Genomic DNA, 20163 nt, shown 5'->3' with positions numbered 1-20163 from the left:
GAGCAGCACATCATGACACTCTTTTGTTTTTGTTTGTTTGTTTTTTGTTATTGCTGCTTTTTTTTTTTTTTTTTTTTGTTTATTGCTTGATTTATATTTGTGCTCATATTACTGCCTTTGGCCAAGGAGAGTTCAGAAGTCAGCACCTGCAATTATCCCTCTGGGTGTGGAAAAAAAGTACAGAATATAAAACAAGCACAGCAGGAGCACACTTTCATAGATGATACTCTCAGAGGACTTGTATAAGTGGTGCTTCAGATGATGCTTCCCAGCGAAACAATTCTCCATGCATTGCTGACAGCACTTGCACGAGCTTTTTTCATCCTCACAGCACCGTGCAAAAGTGCTGCCGTTGCCCAGGCAGCACGCTGTTCCCCTGCGTGAACTAATTTCTAAGCTGCACGAGAAAACTGCAACCCAGACCTGCCCCCAGCCCAAGCCTGGGGTACTCCGCGCCCCATCCTGCCCCTGCCCGGGCTGTGCGAGCGGGCGGCCGGCAGCCGCCACCGCCGCCCTCTTTGCGAGCGCAGCTCAAACCACGACCCCCCCGCGGGTGGCAGCGTCCCACGGGCCGGGGCAGGGCCCCTGGGGGCTCCGCGGCCGGCAGAGGGCAGCGCTGCGCTCCGGGAGCCGCCCGGGGGCCGCCGGGGCCGCGCAGGGATCGCCCCCGACGGGGCGGCGAGGGCGGGGCGAGCCTGGACGCTGGCACCGGCACCGGCATCGGCATTGACACAGGCATCCCCTCCCCGTGCGGACCTCACTATCCTCTCCTCGCGAGCAGGTAAGGCCGAGAGGGGGACACCAGCCCTGGGACGGGGGCCCGCAGCCCCCGGCGGCACCTGCCGAGCGACGACCCCCGGCAGCCCCCGCTGCCACGGCGTTTGGCGGCCGGGACGCGGTGCCGTGGGAAAGGGGGGTGCTGAAGTCCCGGGGGGGGGGGAAACGGAGGTGCTTTTATACCCGTAACTATAACTAACTTTAACTGCATCTGTCGCACAATCTGTATCAGTAACTATATACAAAGCGACATCCGTAACAATACCCATATCTATAACTGTATCTGTGACATCTGTATCTATATTATCCGTAGCTATAACTGTATCTATAACATCTATGTCTTATATTATCTATAGCTGTAACTGCATCTATATCATCTATTTATTTGTGTTTGTTCCTTACTTTGCCTGCAGAGCTGCTGGTGTTTTCTCAGCTCATGTCCTCTCTTAAGCCTTAGCCTCCCTGAGCCGGAGCAAAGGAGTTTTTTTTTTTTTTTTAAACTGTTTTAACTAAATATATAAAAGAATTGAAAGCTTTCCTAACAGTAAAAATCATAGAAACAGATTTTAAAATGCTTTTATGCAGTGTTTTGTTATATGGCACAGTGTGTGCAGCTTAGAGCTGCATAATTTTCAACTTGAACGGTGGTTCTTATGCAAAAAAAAGAAAAAAAAGTCTCTGAAAATCTTCTGCGTTCTTATGCATTTACTCCTACATCTGCAGTTTGGTGGTATACAAAAATGGAGGTAGTTTTCACAGATTGTTATAAGACATGCAAACATGATAAGAAGCCCAGCAGATGACATACTTTATTTCTCTCTCTTTTATGGAAGTAATTTACTCTCTGCTGTGCTTTGCAGAAATAGGGCTTCAGGAGGCGTTTGATTAAAAGGGACTTTTCCACATCGTTGAAAAATGAACTATGTTCTGAAAACTTGGTATAAAAATGTCAGGACAAAATCTGGTTAAAAGACTCATTACTGTAGTGTTTTTCTTTTTCCAGAGCAGTGTTTGAATATTGAATGCAATAAAGTAAGCAATCATGTTAGTAATATCTACCAGGAAACTCATCTGGCCTTCTCAGTTGACGAGTAAATTGGGCATTTCTGCCAACATTTTGTTACGTAATATCACACAGGAGTATTCTTTTTCTGGGTCTGAAGCTGCTGCTGTTTTTCCGGAGAAGTTCCTATTGTTTCCCCCCAAGAATAGTTCCTTTGTGCGGCTGCTTCGGAAGGGTATGGTGTGTAAAATGGCTCACCGTTCTTTTGATCTGAATAACATGTTGAACAAGAATTTGTACCAGGATATAGGAAGGACAGCTCATGACTAATATGGTGACTCAGAAGATCCAGTTCCAATTTTTGGCTTTGCCAGCTGAAAGCCAAATCTCTGCATGTCTGTGTGTCAGTCAGTTGGCACCTGAACATGGAGATTTTCAGTTTATAGATGAGGGAGATGTGGTAATCTTAGAGCAGGTACATACATTCTCTGTGCCTCGTACAAATAAGTGTTTCACCTGCTAGCATGCTACCTAGAAGAGCAGGCAGAAGTTTTATCGCAGTGAAAGTTTGTGCCCGAGTTCACCTCTGTAGCACCTTGAGTATTACTGCATCTATATACTGTATCTAGAGCATCATGTCATCAATCAATCTTGTCATCATCTTGTCATCTTGGGGATGCTTTTTGATTTTTCCTCGATGCTGTTTGCTGAATTTTTTCAGAAATTACAGATTTTTAATTAATGTTGGACTGACTAGTTGAACTGTGTGACTTGTATCTTAAAGGCACCATTAAGGTGGATGCTGTTAACATGTGGGTACTGCTAAACTACCTTAATGATTAAAGGAGAGCTGTGAAGTAGAATACTCACCCTTCTGAAGGGTGAAGCCACTTATTTGAATATCAGAATATCTAATGACTGTTGATATCAAAAATGTCAACTCCCTCTCTATTTTTAATGTCTGTATTTTGTTGTGCTTTGCACAGCCTATGGACAACACATTTAGCCACATAATAATGTGAAGAAATTTTGCTAGCAGAATTGTTTGCACACTATGATATGGGCTAAGTAAAGAAAATTGTACCTTGATTGCTAATTTAGCAGGGGAAGCAGCTGGAAAGAAGGTCTGTGCAACAATATGCTGACTAAATTTGGCTGGAAAAGAGTCAGTAAACACAAAGCTGTACCATGACAGTTTTATGTATCATCTCAGTGTGTGGCCGTATTCTGGAGAAATCAGGGAGAAGACTTCCCAGCTGAATCTGTCAGCTTTGGAATTGAAATTGTGTTCTTGCTTTATGTGTGTTGGTAGGAGAGTGGAACTTGTTTGAGCTTCAGGCTTTCACCTACACACTTTGAAAGATGAAGGAAGAAGTAAGATTTCAGGAGCAAAAAAAATCTGCAGAGCTTGTGAATTTGAATAAACCTATTAAGATTTTCAGGCAATGATCTCTTTCACTTTCAATTTGAAGTTTGGACAAGGGGGAAGAGAACTGTATAGTTTCCAGGAAATATATTTAAATAAACAGTTTGCCAGTGTTCAGTGTTACAGGGTGCTCCACATAGTTGAAAATATGAAAATATAGAGGTGAAGTCATTCAGACAAGCTTGAATTCTGCTCTGCAGCTGCCCTTGGGATAATCAGAAAGCGGGACCATCTCGTATCTCCAAAGCGAGCTGAGATGCACTCCAACTGTTTTTGAGTTCAATAAGCCATGCTTTCAGGGCAGTTAATTCTAGCTGTTCATGAATGTGGACGAGAAATTACAGGAGTATTGGTGTATACACAATGTGTCCCCCCTAACTTTGTTTGTTAGTTCTAGCACTTTGGTCGATGACCAGGAGTGAGTGATGATGAAGCATTGCTGATAGCAGCATTGGAGCATGGATTTGGTGGCATTGGTAAAAACAAACACTTCTGATCCGCTTTTCTGCTACCTTCTCAGTGAACCACACAAGTGTAACTACGCTGTGTAAACCCTTTAATGATATAATTAATATTATGACTTCACAGTAGAGAACCTAGGGGGTGGTAAACTCTAAAACCATTAAAACAAAATCAGTAGAAAGCAATTTTCTATGTCAAAACTGTCATTAAAGGAGTAGGGGAAGTGAGACAGATGTCTGTTTTTGTATTTTAGGGCCAATTTGTTTTTCTTTTTGTCTTTTGGAAATGTATAACCTAAGGTTTCTAAAACCTAGAACTCTGTTTTGGTTTTAGATGAAATGAAAATGCTACATTAAGAATGTTAATACAGGAATGCATAAAGAATAAACTTTGCCAACTTCAGGAACTAGCTGCTGTCAGAGAGGCACTTTTCTAGGGTAGTTTTTGTTGTAAAATCCAAATCATTCTTCAAAGTGTAAAAATTTGAGACTTTTTTTGGACAGTCTTTAAATATTTTCTCTATGAAGAAGTACGGTAGCCATAAGTGAGGTGATGTTCTTTGGAAGACTTAATACTCTTTTCATCTCCAATTGTTGAAAAGAGAGCTATTAAAAAAGGTGTTTAGCTGCATTTCTTCTATTCACATGTTTCAAGAGCAACTAATGTTTGGTGAAGTAATCAACATTAATGCAAGCAGCTTCATTATAAATTTATTAGGCAAGGGTTCATTTTACTTCTCAGTTTGAATAGTGTTCAAAAAGAACTAAGAGAGTATGCTTGCAAAGTTTTTAACTGAGGATTTTGCTTTGTCTCCTCTCTACCCTCTTCATGCTATAGATCTTCATGAAAACCAGGTGTAAGAATGAAAGATCAGTCAAAAAACTTGGCTACAAAGGTGCAAATATTTGTATTTTGGAATGCAGTGTTTAGCATAGGTACAGTTTCAGCTTTCTACTTTTTTCCTGTCTTTTAATTCTTCCAGTAACCAGATTCGGAGCAAGGATCTGTACATAAAATGATGTTCTGTACTAAACTACATTTGATCTCTGTGCAGTGCATTTCCTGGTGCTTTAGAAGCAGTGAGTGAGCCTTTACCTGTGCATACATAACGTAACTGGTGGAATCAGTAAGTAAAAAAATACAGTTTGGTTCAGTTGCCGTATTTTTTGAGAGGAATCAGTGGGATTAACATTATTAATGGAAACCAGCTGCTCCATGAACGCCATACTAGAGTAGCACAGTTTTTAAAAAGTATTTAGATATGAAAAGTATAAACACTATGTAAAATTATTCATATCCATCTTAGAGGCTGTTTTTTGGGTAGTTTTTGGGTAGAGCACCTACCACTATGGACTAATGAATTATACATAACAGCAACACAGTGATAAAGGTGCTGTGTAACACAGCCATGCAGAGGAAGATAGCTAGGTGGAAGCCCTATTAAAATGCTTGTAAAAAGCGCAAAAAGTCTAGCAGCACAATGCACAAGGCTTTTTTGCTTAGAAAATAATGATGCATTTTCAAGCACTGTGAATGATAATTCTAGGGGTTCCTGCTTACCTTCCAGTAGAGTCTGGGTGGCATCCACTCTTACTTCCTTGTTGCTCTACTTGATCAGAAATCAAGATTTAACATGCTTGTTTTGATGGTAGTAATAAACAGTGTTAATAAACATGAGTTTAAATATGTGCATCACACACACACAGGAAAAAAAAAAAAAGGAAAAAAAAAAAAGGAAAAAAAAAAAAAGAGAGGAAGAATTGAATTCCAAGCCACCTATGAAGTATTACTGGAGGCTTATTTGACTTTCAGTCAATTATATTGCAATACATGAATCATCAGTAGTGATCTGGGGCACAGAAATGTGGGATGAAAAAAGCAAGGCAGCAGGAGAGCCCTAAGTTAAGTGAGGTCCACACCAGTGCTGGATCACAGAGAACCATCAGGGCGCGTGTCCTGTCTTCACTTTCTCTGAGTCTTTCTGCCATTGTTATGCACTTCATTTACAGTGAAGAGGAGAAAGTCGAGTTCTGACTTGTAAGCCAGGTAGCTGTAGGATCAGTAGGTGGTATCTTCTGTTCAGGAAAATAGTGATGATACACTAGTATCCAGAGTAGGTGCCAGGACAACCAAACAATAATGAAGGGCTGAAGGGTCACCTTGACAGCTAGCAGAAATGCCTTTCCACTGAGATTCAGATAATGCTTTCTTTTATCTGATTTCTTTGGTGTGTGTAGAATGAGAAGTTTGATAACTGAAGTCTTTTCCATTAAAGTGCAGTTAAGTCAATGTACTACTGGAAAATAAAAACTTCAGGTATCTTCTTCTGGCCTTTTTAACGTGTTTTGATAGTTGGGGAAACCATGCCTTAAAATGCTGAAATTTGTGATGTTGAAAGAAATAGAAGAGTCCTGTGATTAGCAACCAATAAATTAGATGTTGTGAGAGCAAGAGAAAGGTATAGGAGAGATTATTTATATATCTTGCACTTAGATAAAACCCACAATACTTGTTGATGTTCATTTCAATAAAGCTTAAGCTTGTCAGGAGACCAGTAATAGCATTTGATAATAGATTTAATGGACAGTGTAGATTAAAAAAAAAAAAAAAAAAAAAAGATAGGTAAACCATTTTATTTTCAAGATTTTTTTTGTTCTTTCTTGTATACTTACTTCTACTTGGCTGAAATGCTCACCACAGCAAATATTTCCAGTACATCTAATACTAAACTGAATCAATCTGGAAGCTAAAAAGGTATTTCTGTTTGTGTAGATGAATTCTGCTTCCTGCTGAAGTAGATGTGAGGTTGGTGTTTGTGGGCAATGCCTTAAACTGGAGCTGTTTGCCCATCCCACTGGTTTCTGAGTCAGAAGCACATATGCTGGAAGGGTAGTTGAGGTTGTACTTTGTGGAATGATGTGTATCTGTTGTTTCCAGCTAGATGTGGAGTCTGTGCTTGCTGCTCAGGGTTGGATTCCTCCTCAGTTGTCTATGTGATAGCCCTTGGCTACTGGGGAAAGTGCTGTATGGGGACCTGAGCTGCACTTGGAAGAGGTTTGGAGGAGGTGAGTGGCAGGATTCCTTCCGGTCCCTCTCTCTGAAATGGAAATTGCAAAAGAGCAGCTCAGTAGCCAGAGCTGAGTATTTCCTTCCTACGTGCATCCTCTTCCTGCCACTCCCAGCTGCTTCTAGCAAGCAAACCAAGTTACAGTAAGCCCCAGATGGAAAGACGTGAGACATTCGTATGAAACCTTTCCTAAACAACCAGCACTCTGAAGAGCGAGAGGAGCAGAACCATCCACCCACTGTTGACAGTTACTGGTTTTTCTGCAGGAGGCAAAAAGGGCATCATTAGGGATGCTTTTGTCTCCAGGAAAAAACATTATAGGCTGGATTGTCAGGGGAGCACATGTTGAAAATACTGAGCGTATTTCTGTGTGGTTCTAGTCAGCGTTCAGCATCCAATGTTTTCTGAGTGCTATACAGGAGAACACTGATTGCCTCCAATGACCTAAATCTCTGGGCTGTTTATCCACTCAGGATCAATACTGAGCTAGGAGCTTGGTGTTTCAGAATTACCAAGCTCCCACAGCATCCACAGTGGTCACAGCACTGAGCCTGCCAGAGTTCAAGAGGCATTTGCACAACAATCTCCGGTTCATGGCCTGATTTTTTGGTGGTCTTTTGGGGACCCAGGAGTTGGACTCAAAGATCCTTGTGGGTCCCTTCCAGCTCAGGACATTCTGTGATTCTATGATCCACAGGGTGACATAAACAAAGGGTAAAGGGAACTAAAATTGGGATAGCATCATATCTCCAGTGAGTTCTGTTCGTATTAGCCAATAAAAAAGGCATTTATTGCATAGGTGATAATGGTAATTCCTGAAAGGAAGGATGAAATTAAGCCTTTTTTGTGCATGCTTGCAGCACAATATGGAGACTAGGCTACAAAGATAGCTGTTTTCCTCATCCTTTGCAGAGAAGGGTATAACATGCATCTCATGATGCTGTAGAGCTCAAGCTAGTCATATGTCAGAAGTAATCCAGAGTAGGTCGAGTTCTGTTGGCATGGCATAATGATTTGATTGTGCTTGTATTTTTTTTACAGAGGAGATGGCAGAGTTTAGTTTGGATGTGCTCCTTGAAAGAGGGAGGACCACTGCAGTTGAAGGGATTTTGTATATCATTATAGAGCAATGGTGCAAAAACATCTGGCTGGCATGTCTCTCATTCATTTCAGCCTACCATTAAATGATGTGTGTGGCAGTAATTGTGAGCTGGTGACAGGTCAGGGACAGAAGTCAATGTGCTTCACCTGTCCTGTAATGTGACACTTGCTAGAAGCTCCACCTTAAATACTCCTTGAAGACTTAATGCTATGTTTTTTTAGTTTCTATTGTAGATCTGTGTTCTTCTGTGCAAACAGAGCTGTGCTTCCAGTACTGTTTCTCCTAAGGCAGCATTCAGGATGCTGGTGCTGGAAACTGCAGAGCTTTGTCTCTGTCTGTTAAAGCGAGACACCTTGGAGACAGCTTCAGGATTCCTCCTCCTGCCTTGGAACATAAGAATCCCGTCTGCCTGTGTCTAGCTGCTGACTAGGCTGGCTGGATTAAAGTTTCCCTAAGACCTTTTTCTTATGATATGAATGTGCTCTTTTGCATTCTCTCTCTCTCTCTCTCTCTCTCTGCCCCCCCCCTTTTTTTTTTTTCTGACTGAATGCTTGTGGCCAGTGATTTCTCTTTTGAAATTGCACTAAAGTCAAACCGCAAAAATGTAGGTACTTGTGAATATAGATGAATTGACAAGCACTGGGAGATGAGCATTAACAAACTCCATGGTTTAAATGAAATATGTGTGTATGTGTGTGTGATTTTTTTTTTTGATTGAAGCTCTGCATTTAATTTTTGCAGCTTGTTGGAGAAGAACTTCTCAAATCCTATCTGACTCATAGCAGGCTGTACCTATGCATTAACAAGAAATGTGCTGCACAACTCTGTTGTTTTTGGAAACTGTTCAGCTCTAAAAACAAGGCCACATCTGAGCTGAGGCAGCCTCCTCTTAAGACAGGCTCTTTTTTTGTGGCCCATTTCAGTAAGTGGAAGAAGGCTTGAGTGTAGCTATTGAGCCCATCCTGCTGTTTTAAAGTGATGTAGTTGCTTCTGATATGCTTTTCTCATTTGCAAGGAATGCTATTTTTAGGGTATGAATTTTGAGGTTGTATTGTGTTTGAAATATAATAATAGAAATCAGTATTGCTATGATGGCTGTAATTATAGTAATTCCAGTGACTTACTGTGGCAGTAATTTGCTGTTCAGGGTATTTAAGGCAACTTGCCTTGGGCATAACTTCTGTGAAGTTTCTAAATACCAGCACTAGACATTTGGGATATTGGTGTGGAGTAAAAGGCTGCTACAACTTCATCTCTAGGTCAAATTCAAAATTCCTTTCTTTGCCTCCGGAGATAAGAAGGGCCCAGCACTTCATCTGCTGCCACTAGGAATGTCTCTGTGACCAGGCTCCGCTGTCTGCTGACCTGTTTTATTTTACTGTGCCAATTGTGTGAAAAGCATGCAGCGTGTCCATGAAACCAGCCACCCCTACTGCAACATCATTGCACCAGCCTCTCCTCGCACCGAGGAAACTTTGGGCAACTGGGTGTCTGATAAGTTTACTATGCTTTCTTTTACTAATTCTGGAAGATGCAAATGGGATAGGGTGATATCGGTACCTTCTGATTTGCTGTGTAATAATTCCGCTGGTTTATTCTGTTCCCAGGTGCTGTGAAAATGGAGTTGAGCTGCACTGAAGTACCTCTTTATGTAAGTTCTACAACGTTGGGCTTCTGCCCTGAGAGTCGCTTTCTTTTGGGTAACAGCTCATTCAAACACAGAGTGAATGAAACCAAAAAACATTCTATAGCTGTCTGCGACCTTAGGCAGTTGAATGTTGCTGTTGAAAGCAGGCATGTGTGGGGATGATGGTTTATAATACTGTAGCTCCATTCTCTGAAGTAAGTTTAGAATTATTTTTTCTTTAGGATAATTATTTTATTCTTCAACATTCTCAATCTCAGTTTTCAAAACAGTTATTGTCTGTGAGGAGGTGGCACTCACTTTCTAGTTTCTCACAATTTGCAGCTACTGTAAATAGCTGTACAATTATACAATTCTAAACTACCTTTCTCTCCAGTTCCTCAAAACACAAAATTGTACCACATATATATATATACGTATATATATATGTGTGTAAGCCTAATAGATTGAAATTGGTAATCAAATGTATTTTTTTTCTGCAAAATGTGAAGTGATTGGATATAATAAGTAGAGCTCAGAAGAGATCAAAAATGTGTTAAAAGATGTGAGGATATGCATTAGTTACATTTAATTTACTGGGATGTAATGATGGGAATTAAAACTCAGGCAACCTAGTAATTATTATTACTAAACCATGGCTTATCTTTTTTAGTTTGTTCTGCCATGGTTTTCAATGAGAATGGTAGTAGGGCTACTGAATGGTGTTGTATAGGAGAATAGTGGGAGTGTACTGAATGGGAATGGAAAGGGTGGTGAAAGATGGAAATAAAACAATTATCTGATTATTGTGATAAGATAGGGTTGAAAATGGAGGCAGGCATTAATCATCTGTACCCTGGAGTACTGAAAGAATTTAGGATTTTCTAAAACACCAAGAGTTTTCTTTGTCTTTGTCAATTTAGGAGTGGGAACCTCATGCTGTGGAAAACTAACTGCAGCGTCTGTAAAGGTGGGGTGGAGGTTTGTAAGAACTGCTCATGTTGTGTGCAAGGTCTCAACAATTTTTAACAGGAAGGATAATTAAGAATGTGTTGGTAATTGATAGAATTTAACATGGTTTCATCAGAGGTAGCTGCATCAGACTAATCTGATATCTTCCTGGAATAGTTTAACAGATGGGCTAGACAAGGGCAGTGTAATTGGGCTCAATCCCGCTAATTGAAATGAAACATTTGATGCCACGTCTCAGAGGAAATTATTCTGTCAGATGAAGGTGGAGACTAATACTGGTCCTGTAATCCAGATAAGGATGTATGGATACGCTATGGGTTACATTGCAGGAACACTCACCAGGATAGAGAGAAAGTTACTACAAGTGATACTCCCTAAGGATAAGATCTAAGGCCAGTTCTGCTTGATATTTTGATTATACACTCGTGAGCCAGATGGAGGTTTGTGAGATCTGTGCAAATCTGTGGACGTTATTGTATTGTTTAATGCTGAGGACAATTCAGTTACTACATGGACAGATTGGACTTTCCTATCTCTTACTTACTCCAATTAATAAGAGCATTTGGATAATAATTGTGATAAATCTGTTATGAAGTAGGGGCTTACCAGGTGGAGGCAGAGGAGGCTGGGCTGTGTTAGTCACTTACAGAGTGACAGGGGTGAGAATGTGATTTTACCTGTGTCCTGGTTTCAGTTAGAACAGAGTTAATTTTCTTCCTAGTAGCTGGTAGAATGCTATGTTTTGGCTTAGGATGAGAAAAGTCTGAAAACACCCTGATGTTTTAATTATTGGAGAGCAGTGCTCATACCAAGCCAAGGACATCTCAGCTTCTTGCTCTGTCCTGCCAACAGGCAGGCTGGGGGTGCAGTAAGAGCTGGGAGGGGGCAGACCCAGGACAGGTGACCCAAACTAGCCAAAGGGGTATTCCATACCATCTGACGTCATGCTAAACAATATTTAGGGGTGGCTAGCTGGGGGAGGGGCACCGGACTGCTCGGGGTTAGGCTGGGCATCGGTCAGCGGGTGGTGAGCAATTGCATTGTGCATCACTTGTTTGTACACATTATTATTAGTAGTACTATTATCATAATTGTATTATTATTATTATTATTATTTTTTTTTTTTTTGTCTTATTAAATTGTCTTTATCTCAACTCACGGGCTTCACTTTCCATTTCTCTCCCCCGTCCCAGAGAGGGAGGGGGGGAGGGTGAGCGAACGGCTGCGTGGTGTTTAGCTGCCGGCCGGGTTAAACCACAACAACCTGGGAACGCTCACTGTAAGCCTTGCACAAGTGAGAGCCTGTCCTGGACCTGAGTGTTGCTTCAGGACTTGCTGGTTGTGGTCTGCAGCTGCTCTGGTGAGTTAGCATCTGAAAGTGTTGCACCTTCACAATCCTACCCCTTACAATATTGTTCCTAATGTGAGTGCTCCTCAGCGCATCCGGGAAGATCAAAGAGGTCTGTCTATCTTGAGGAGTCCTTGAGTTAAGGTATTTCTTTTCTCTTAGTCAGATCCAATTACTTTGTCAGTTCTGGAAACTATTTCCCACTGCTGCTGTCATTTGCATGACTTTGCTGGAGAACACAATCAAGTCAGCATTCACATAACACATGAAAGACCTTTCTGATTTGAAGTTCCTTAGACATCATTAAGCAGTTTTCTGGCCATCTGAGCTTAGCAAAAAATTGTTGAGTCTTTCATCCATTATAAAGGACAGGGAAAGCATCTCTTGGGGAGACAGGAAGCATGACAGATATTTGCATTGCAACAAATGCAGTTACTTCTGATGTGTTCCAGTCCCTTTTAAAGGGAATGGTGAATATAGAAAATAAGACATAATGACAGTTGCATGCTGTTCACATGCAACTTAAAAAATAATGGCAACATATGGTTGTAACACATTATTTTCTGCAGAAGTAAGGTGAGTTTTAGTAGTAAGTATTTTTTGCTGTCAGAAAAATCTTTCAATTAAAGTGATCAAAAGGTAGGAACTAATCACAACCTTCCAGCCTCTACAAAAATGTGGGTTTTTTTTTACTAGAGAGAGAGAGAGAGAGAGGGATCTACTGTATGCTAGGTCCAAAATTAGGATGCTTTTCACACTGTATTCAAATATACTTAGTATCTGTCTCAGGTGGATTTTATGCCATTCCTAATTCTGAAAATGTCTGTCTGAGAGACTCTCATTTTGTGTAAAATTACCTTAGAATAACTATATTTCTGTGTTTATAATATAATTGTTAATATTTTTAAAGATTACATGCAAAATACTTTTTTGACTAGCTGTGTTTGAGCAGCTCTTACAAAGCTGGAGGATGCATACAGCACTGTTATTTCAAACCATCCCACTGTGTCATTGTGGAATTTCTTCACAAATCTAACATAGTATGTGTAATCTTGTCAGGTGAGTGAGAGCTGTTTATTTTCTGTTGCATAAGAGAGAATGTATTCAGAAAGCTCAAGGACTTTGCTGGGTAATATGATTTTTGTGAAATATAATTTAAAATACTCTATGAAATTACTCCATTTCAAAATTGCATTATTTTGATACACTTCTCCTTATATATGATTTTTGTAGCAGCAATACGATTAAAATCTAATTACAACACACATAAATGTCATGGTTTAAAAAATAAATGGTAATGAAACAGAAAATTAAATATTTCAAGCACATGTTTTTCAGTTAATTTGAGGAGTCTGTTTCCGGCTTCTAGATAGCAAAATCCTGGTAACCGCATCTTAAAATTAGTCTTTATAAACCCATCTGATTTTTAAGACTAGCCGAGTAGAAACTGATGCATCATTTGTGACGTCTCTTCTTTCAGTCCTAATAATTTGTTGCTTCAAGAAGAACCAGAATTGAAATAGCCTTTTCCCTTCTAAATTGTGTTTTTTTTAACTGATACAAATAAAATCATATTTATCCAGTTCTTTCTGCAAGGATCTCAGCAAGATGAGTCTTTTCATTTTACAGCATAGGAAACACAGTATATGGAATAACCCTGTCCTGTCCTTAGACAGCCATCAGTTTCATTGTTGACGGTAAAAAATATGTAAAAAGCAAATATTTGCTTTATAACACAATTCAGATATTAAAAAAATTAAAGATGGTAGTTGTTCCTCCTATTGAAAGTTGATACTAGTATGTAAAAACAAATCCCTCTAATGGAAAATTCTTCCTTCTTATTTAATGGTAGGTGATTTTTTGTCTTTTTTTTTTTTTTTTTTTTTTTTTAAGAGAAGTATTATTGATCATCAGTGTTGATCTTTGACATTGGCAAAGGAATGTTTTGCTGCCATGGGGCAAGCAGACCGTGGGAGCAGTCAACTCTTGAGAGCAGAAGATGAGTGATCTCAGAAGCTTGTAAATTATTCTTTACTGAGAGCCCAGTAAATGTCTCCCTTGGGAGTAACAGACAGAAACAGAGAGATGTAGAGTCACAGAAGGGTATTCACAGCAGTTCCCTGTAGATGACAGAGGGGCCTCATCTTCCAAGGCGATGCTGAAGGCTACGTATCCATTCTTGCAATCATAGAATATCATAGAAAAATTAAGGTTAGAAAAGACCTTCAAGGTCATCTGATCCAACCATCACCCTACTAACAACATCACCCACTAAACCATGTCCCTACACACCAGGTCCAACCTTTCCTTGAACACCTGGGAACTCCACCATCTCCCTGGGCAACCCGTTCCAATGCCTGACCACGCTTTCTGAGAAGAAATGTATCCTAATTGTTTTAATTGTTGTGCTCTTTGTTCAATTCTTTAATTGGTGAAGAGTAGGGACATGACGTTTCAACTTTTCCACACACCAGGAACATCACCCGAATGCCAGGACTTTTCAGCTATGATGGAGAGAGGCTTGGCAACTACATCAGCCAATTCCCTCAGGACCCTGGGATTCATGTCATCAGGTCCCACAGACTTGTGCCTGTTTAGATTCAACAGGTGGTCTCAAACCTGCTCTTCACTTACAGTGGGTGGGACTTTGCTCCCCCAGCCTCCATCTATGTGTTCAGGGAAATGAAAGACTTGGGAAGCCCACCTACCAGTGCAGACAGAGGCGAAGAAATTGTTGAGTGCCTCAGCCTTCTCCATGTCTGTTGTTGCCAATTACTCAGATACAGAAACTCACTTCTAATATAAGAAATTAGCCACCTATGATCACTTACATGCTACTGTTTTTCACCCCTCAGTCTATTTTCACAAATGTTAAAGGTACATGGTGGCCCTTGGGGACTCCTCTTGTCACCCCAGCGCAGCAGCCCAAAGGGAGCTGGGTCCTCTCTTGTGCTCTTCCTGGAGGCTCTGTGCAGAAGGGATGGCACATCCCGCACTGGGGCTGGGGGATGGGAAAGAAGCAGTCACACAACCCCTGAGAATTGGCAACAGAGTTCTTTATTGCGGGGACATCCTGCAGGTAAGCCTGCAGGCTGTCCATGGTGTTTGGCAGCTCCAAGCTAATGCTTGGGATGGAGCCTGCGCGATGAGTAGGGAGCTCTCCGGGCACTCGTATGACGCTGTTGGGGTGCTCTGATGGCACAGAGTGAAGACATGCTGGGGTAGTTGCAGGTCTGATCTGGCTGAGGTGGATCCACGTCCATTGATTCCTCCACATCTTCTGGTGGAACCTTCTCCATGGGCTCCACGATGTTTGGCAAAAGGATGAGCCAGTCCTTGCCTGGGACTGCCCACATGGGATGCCTTGCATCTGGAATGTTTTCAGGCCAGGGTGCTGAACCAGGGGGTTGTCTAGTTCCATGCCTAGGTCCCATGCCACCATCTGGTTCATTTCCATGCATGGATTTGACACTGCCGTCTGTTTTGCAGCCATGGCTGGGTCCCACGCAGTATTCTGGACGATAGGCATGCCTCTGCTTCCCGTGGCTGTCTGCCTGATGCTCTGGCCATCGGCCCTCACCACCGTTGCACAACTGGTTAGGCCCATGCCCCCTGTTGCTGTATGACTGAGGGGGCGGCCTGTTCCCTGCATTGTTGTGGTGCCAGTGGTACTGCTTATACGTGTCTGTGGGCTGGGTGCCAGATGTCCCATGGGCACTGGTGTCAGTTGTGCTGTAGGCACTGCCCCTTCGCCCATAACACGTCTCCTTGTTAGGTGCACTCCTTCTCAGTGCTTCCTCGGACTGCATTGCTGTCCTCACACCGAGGAGGCCTGCCACTCGCCTTGCTGCTTTGGCTCTTCTTCCTGCCACACAAGCTGGCTGTCAGTGCCTAGAAGCTCAGCGAGTGGTGGGCCAGCTGCAGGGGTCCTGCTTTATAGGGCCTGCAGCAAAGGCACAGCAGTGGTGGCCACTGTGACCACAGCAAGGCTCTGTGGTGGAGTGGCCCACGCATGGCCAAGGATGGCTGTGTTGGAGACGGCCTGGAAGATGCCCTCACATGGACAAGGAGGAGCACTGGGGGGGCTGAGGGCCCCTTCTGTGGGGCTGGCTCCCCCAGGTCATTTGGCTTGCCAGAGAGAAAGGCTGCCCCTCGGCCACAGGGATTGTCCTCCACCTCTCATCCTGTGCCCTGGGTTTATTTTTAACATTTTTTTTTGGTAATTAAAATTAATTTATGGAAAAGAACAGAAGCACGGTACATCTTCAGCCCTAATGCCCATGTGCACTTTGTGCTCTGAGTGAAGAATTTCTTCCTCACATCACATCTAATCTAAATCTCCCCTCCATTTGTTCAGAGCCATTATTCCTTGTTCCATCATTATACTCCCTGATACAGTCCCTCTCCACTTTCTTTTAGGCCATTGTTATGGGTTAGGTTAGGTTGCAAAACTGCAGGACCTTGCAAATTACATCCTTATCTACCATGTTCCACATGACTTTTGCCAGCTCAGGTTCTAGCCTCTCATCAGTCTTAGACTGATCTCTCTGAGCATCCTCTTCTCCAGGCTGAACAGCCCCAGCTCTCTCAGCCTCTCCTCACAGGAGAGGTGCTCCAGTCCCCTCATCATCTAGGTGTGCTTTTGCTGCATTCTGTCCAGTATGGCCATGTCTGGAGACAGCACTGCAGGTGTGTACTGTGGCTTCACCCCTCACCACTGCGTGAGTAGAGGGGAAGGATCACCTCCCTTGACCCAATGGTGATACTTTGCTTAATGAAGCCCTGGATAACATCAGCCTTCTTTGCAAAAAGAATGTCTGTTTGGGTTTGGTTCTCAAACTGTAGCAGCTTCTCTGTTGAACTGTAGGTTGCATGGAGGGAGGCACAGTTATATATCTACTGATGTATCAGTGCTCTTACAAAGGTTGAGGGTTGAGTGGTTTTCCCTCTGACTGGATCAGGTGTGCCTGAGGTTAGGACATAGTGTCAAGCTGCTTGAAGCTGCAGAGCATATTGGTGCCTTCAGGCTGTCCCACTTTGGAGTGAACCAGTGGTTCTCTTTGCCTGGTATGTGCTGCAGAGTGACGAGTGTGTGAAGTTTTCCAGTCACCCTCCTCCATGTCTCCCCCCACCTTCCCCCCCCCCCCCCCCAGCATTTTTCCTTGTATCAGTCTTTAGAGTTCATGTGGTCAAACGTGTTCTTTGCTTGTCCTGCTCTTTGCGTGTTTTGTTTGGGTTGGTGGGTTGCTTTTGGTGGTGTGATGTGGGCTTGATTCTATTTTCTATTGCTGTCATAATGTCAGTGCCTGTTAACTTTTTTCTTTGGAAGTCACAAATATTCTTTTGTGGTCAGGAAATGTTGTTTAACTTCATTAGCTCAGACCATCTTTTTTAAAGGTAAGTGCAGTGAAGTGCACTTACCTTTACAAACCTAACAAAGGTGTGATAAAACACAATCCAGTCCAGGTTTCTCAGATCCTAACTTAGTGGTAGGATGGGGCAGCATCCTTACTCTGTAGCCTTTAGCCACTTAGATGTTAAAGATGTCTGTATGAAGAACATTTTCCTGTGTTTTGCTTTGCTTTGTTTGCTTTGCTTTGAAAAGTGAAAACTGCTTCTAATGCAAACTGTTTGTGGCATATTCATGACTCAAGTGTATCCCATCTTATTTATGATGCAAAAGACAGGAGTGCAGCTGCTTTAGATGCAGGCACATCGAGCGGCTGCTTCAGACCGTGGCTGGGCAGAACTGTGCATTGGCAGCTGAGCATAAATGGGGTCCCCAGCAGCTGTGCCTCCAGCTTTGCTCCCTGGTACGCACTCTCACAGGGTAGCAGGAGGTACTCAGGCAGCAACTTGGTGGCCTCAGCTGGCCTTCCAGCTGGACTTGCCCTGAGCAAGTGGAAATGACTGTGTGGCTTCCTTGCTGCTGGTTGCTGTCAGCCTCCCTGCATTAAATGCTGCCCAGGAGCTGCAAAACTGGAAATTAAGTGCTGGTTTGGGCAAGACAGAAGCTGGCAGCTTTTTTACTGCATGTGATATACTAGTAGCCTATCCCTACAAAGGCATGCCTGATTACAGCCTACCTCCATTAATTATCCCTTGGATCTCTTCTATTTCCTTCTGTCATTACGTAACGATTTTAAAGTTCTTGTGGTCTTGTTGCCTTTTTCATAGGAAATGCCCTCTTCTAGGATTGTTTGTGCAAACACCTGGGCTACAGTCGGGCTTGTTAGCATCTTCACTGTTTTCTTAATCAGTGATATTTTTGTTCCTCCAGGATGTGCAGGCATAATTGTCTGGGATCTGAATGAAAGCACAACTGCTTTTTCACAGGCACCTTGGTAATTGAAGGTGTCTGAGTAAGTAATAGGACAAAGTGAAATAACGGAGTTATTTCATACCCTAGGGGCCCAAAGAACAACAACAGCAAATTCCTGGACTAAATTTTAAGGTTCTTCAAAGCAATGAGTGCTGTATTTATTGACAATTTAACTGCTTGGGTTTCTATGTGAAGGAAATACGATGAGACAGAATTCATTCTAAAAGGTTGTAGCCAACGATCAAGCTAATTTCCAACCATTGAATAAAGACACAAGCCAGTAGACATTGGCTAAAGAATGAAGCAAGGGAGCTCTCTCCAGCTAGTTATTAGCGGTCATCCTTCCTTCCACCTTGTTTTCCATCCTTCCTTCCACCTTGTTTTCCGTGGCCTTTGTACACCCACTGTTATACTGTCTGCACAGCAGTGGCACGGAGGGGAAAAATAATTGTGGATTTTCATACTGTACACTTCACGTAAAATACTTCCAGGACAGTTTCAGAATATGAATGCCTGATGTACAGCTAAATAAATTAAAGACAGAAGGTTTAGGTTAGGGATCAAAGTCCTCTCAAAAGAGTAGAGAGCAGAGTGGTAGAAAGTCTAGTTTGAAAAGATTATATCCAGGAAATGGATTAATTTAGTGCTCTGTCAGGAACTTCTGTTTGTCTGTGCTGTTTTTACCTCAGTGGTGAAATTTTTCTGTAGTGCTTGCTGTTGGTTGTCGTTGCTCCAGCTAAAGGCAATGGTAAAGTACACTCTAATATTCACACAACCCTGAATACTTCTGACATTTTTCAGCTCTGCTCTGTGCTCCATGCAAAGCATGATTAAATAAACACTGTTTTCATTTTTACTCTAGCAGTATGTCCAGGAATAATTTGAGCGTATCTTCTGTTGGAAAATGTTCAGAGGTCCGTAGGAAGAGAGACTTTAAAAACACTTAGTAAGGCAGTTAAAAAGTTGTGAATCATCTTGTTTGTAAGGAAGGAATTCTGTATAGTTTTATAATGTATATCATTTGTGTGCCTGGTTATAGCCAGAAGGACGAATGGACTGTGATTATTATCTTCTCTACAACTGCATGGGTTTCATCTGTGTGAGAGTTGGGAAACAGAATTAATATAAATCATTCAACAGTGTATTCTGTTTTTGAAATGTGATTGATGTGAAGGTCAAACTAGTATGGGATTCCAGTGCGTTTTTGCATGGTGGAAGTGGAAAGCGGCAGTAAGCCTCACATATAGCTCCCATAGTGAGCAGTTGGTCATCTGCCTTGCCAAACTACATGTCTTCCTTGTCCTTCCCAGCTGAACTAAAAGGAGTTGAGTGGGAAGGAGGTCTGGGAAGGGATAGAGTTTCCCACAGTGGATGGAGTACAGATTTTTTTTATTACTATTATTATCTTTTTCTGCCCTTGCAATGTGTTCAGTCTCTTCTGGCCAGCAATGTGGGGAAAGAAGCCCGCTTCTGCCCCATCTTGCCATCCTCTGCTTTCAAGTTCCTTGCTATGGGAGGAGAGAGGTTTTTCATTGCAGTGGTGTTGTCCACGTCTGGGCCATGGTCTGTGTGTTCAACCAGGCTGAAATCACTGTCCTGTTATACGGTGACTTTGAAACGCAACAGAGTAATGTGGTTTAAAATGTAAATGTCTGTCAGGCTTCCAGCATGTGTTTGCTCATGCACAGTGCTGTGTTTGCTGGCCTGGTCCAGCACAGTCAGTGGGTGTTTTGTTGCTGACCCCTATGGGAGCCTGGTCAGGTCTGTCGTGGGCGGCTTGCTTGGGGTGCTCACAAAAGAGCCTGCACAGTGGTTGGTCTGTGCTTGGATGTGTAGCTGCTGCCACAATGAGACTCAGGAAATACATGTAAAACAATGAGATCTATTTTAAAATGTATGGAGGAAAAGAGTGGGTATTTCAAAGCACATTCATCAGCAGTCAGATCATTTTTGTGCCCATACTGTACTTTTCTCCTTCCATTTTTTTGTCCATGGTCAGTCCTTAAATTATGATTTTCTAATCAGGGACCTGCATGCATTTGTGTATTGTCTGCAAGAGT

At 42.3% G+C, this 20163-nt stretch overlaps 1 protein-coding gene across 6 annotated transcripts in view; it reads left to right on the top strand.

The window, feature by feature from the left end:
* Positions 1 to 736: 736 nt before the first annotated feature.
* The window catches only part of ARHGEF28 (Rho guanine nucleotide exchange factor 28), a 127990-nt gene continuing 108563 nt past the window's right edge, over positions 737 to 20163 (top strand). For all 6 annotated transcript variants that reach the window (XM_032205534.1, XM_032205530.1, XM_032205533.1 and 3 more), the window contains exons 1-2: positions 737 to 781; positions 9445 to 9488. In XM_032205534.1, coding sequence (XP_032061425.1) covers positions 9456 to 9488 — 33 coding nt within the window. In that variant the 5' untranslated portion in view covers positions 737 to 781; positions 9445 to 9455. The remainder of the gene's footprint in view (positions 782 to 9444; positions 9489 to 20163) is intronic.

Source organism: Aythya fuligula, chromosome Z (assembly GCF_009819795.1).
Source record: "Aythya fuligula isolate bAytFul2 chromosome Z, bAytFul2.pri, whole genome shotgun sequence".
NCBI lineage: Eukaryota > Metazoa > Chordata > Aves > Anseriformes > Anatidae > Aythya > Aythya fuligula.
The sequence above is the reverse complement of the archived record's forward strand: the minus strand, read 5'-3'. Positions and strand labels throughout refer to the sequence as shown.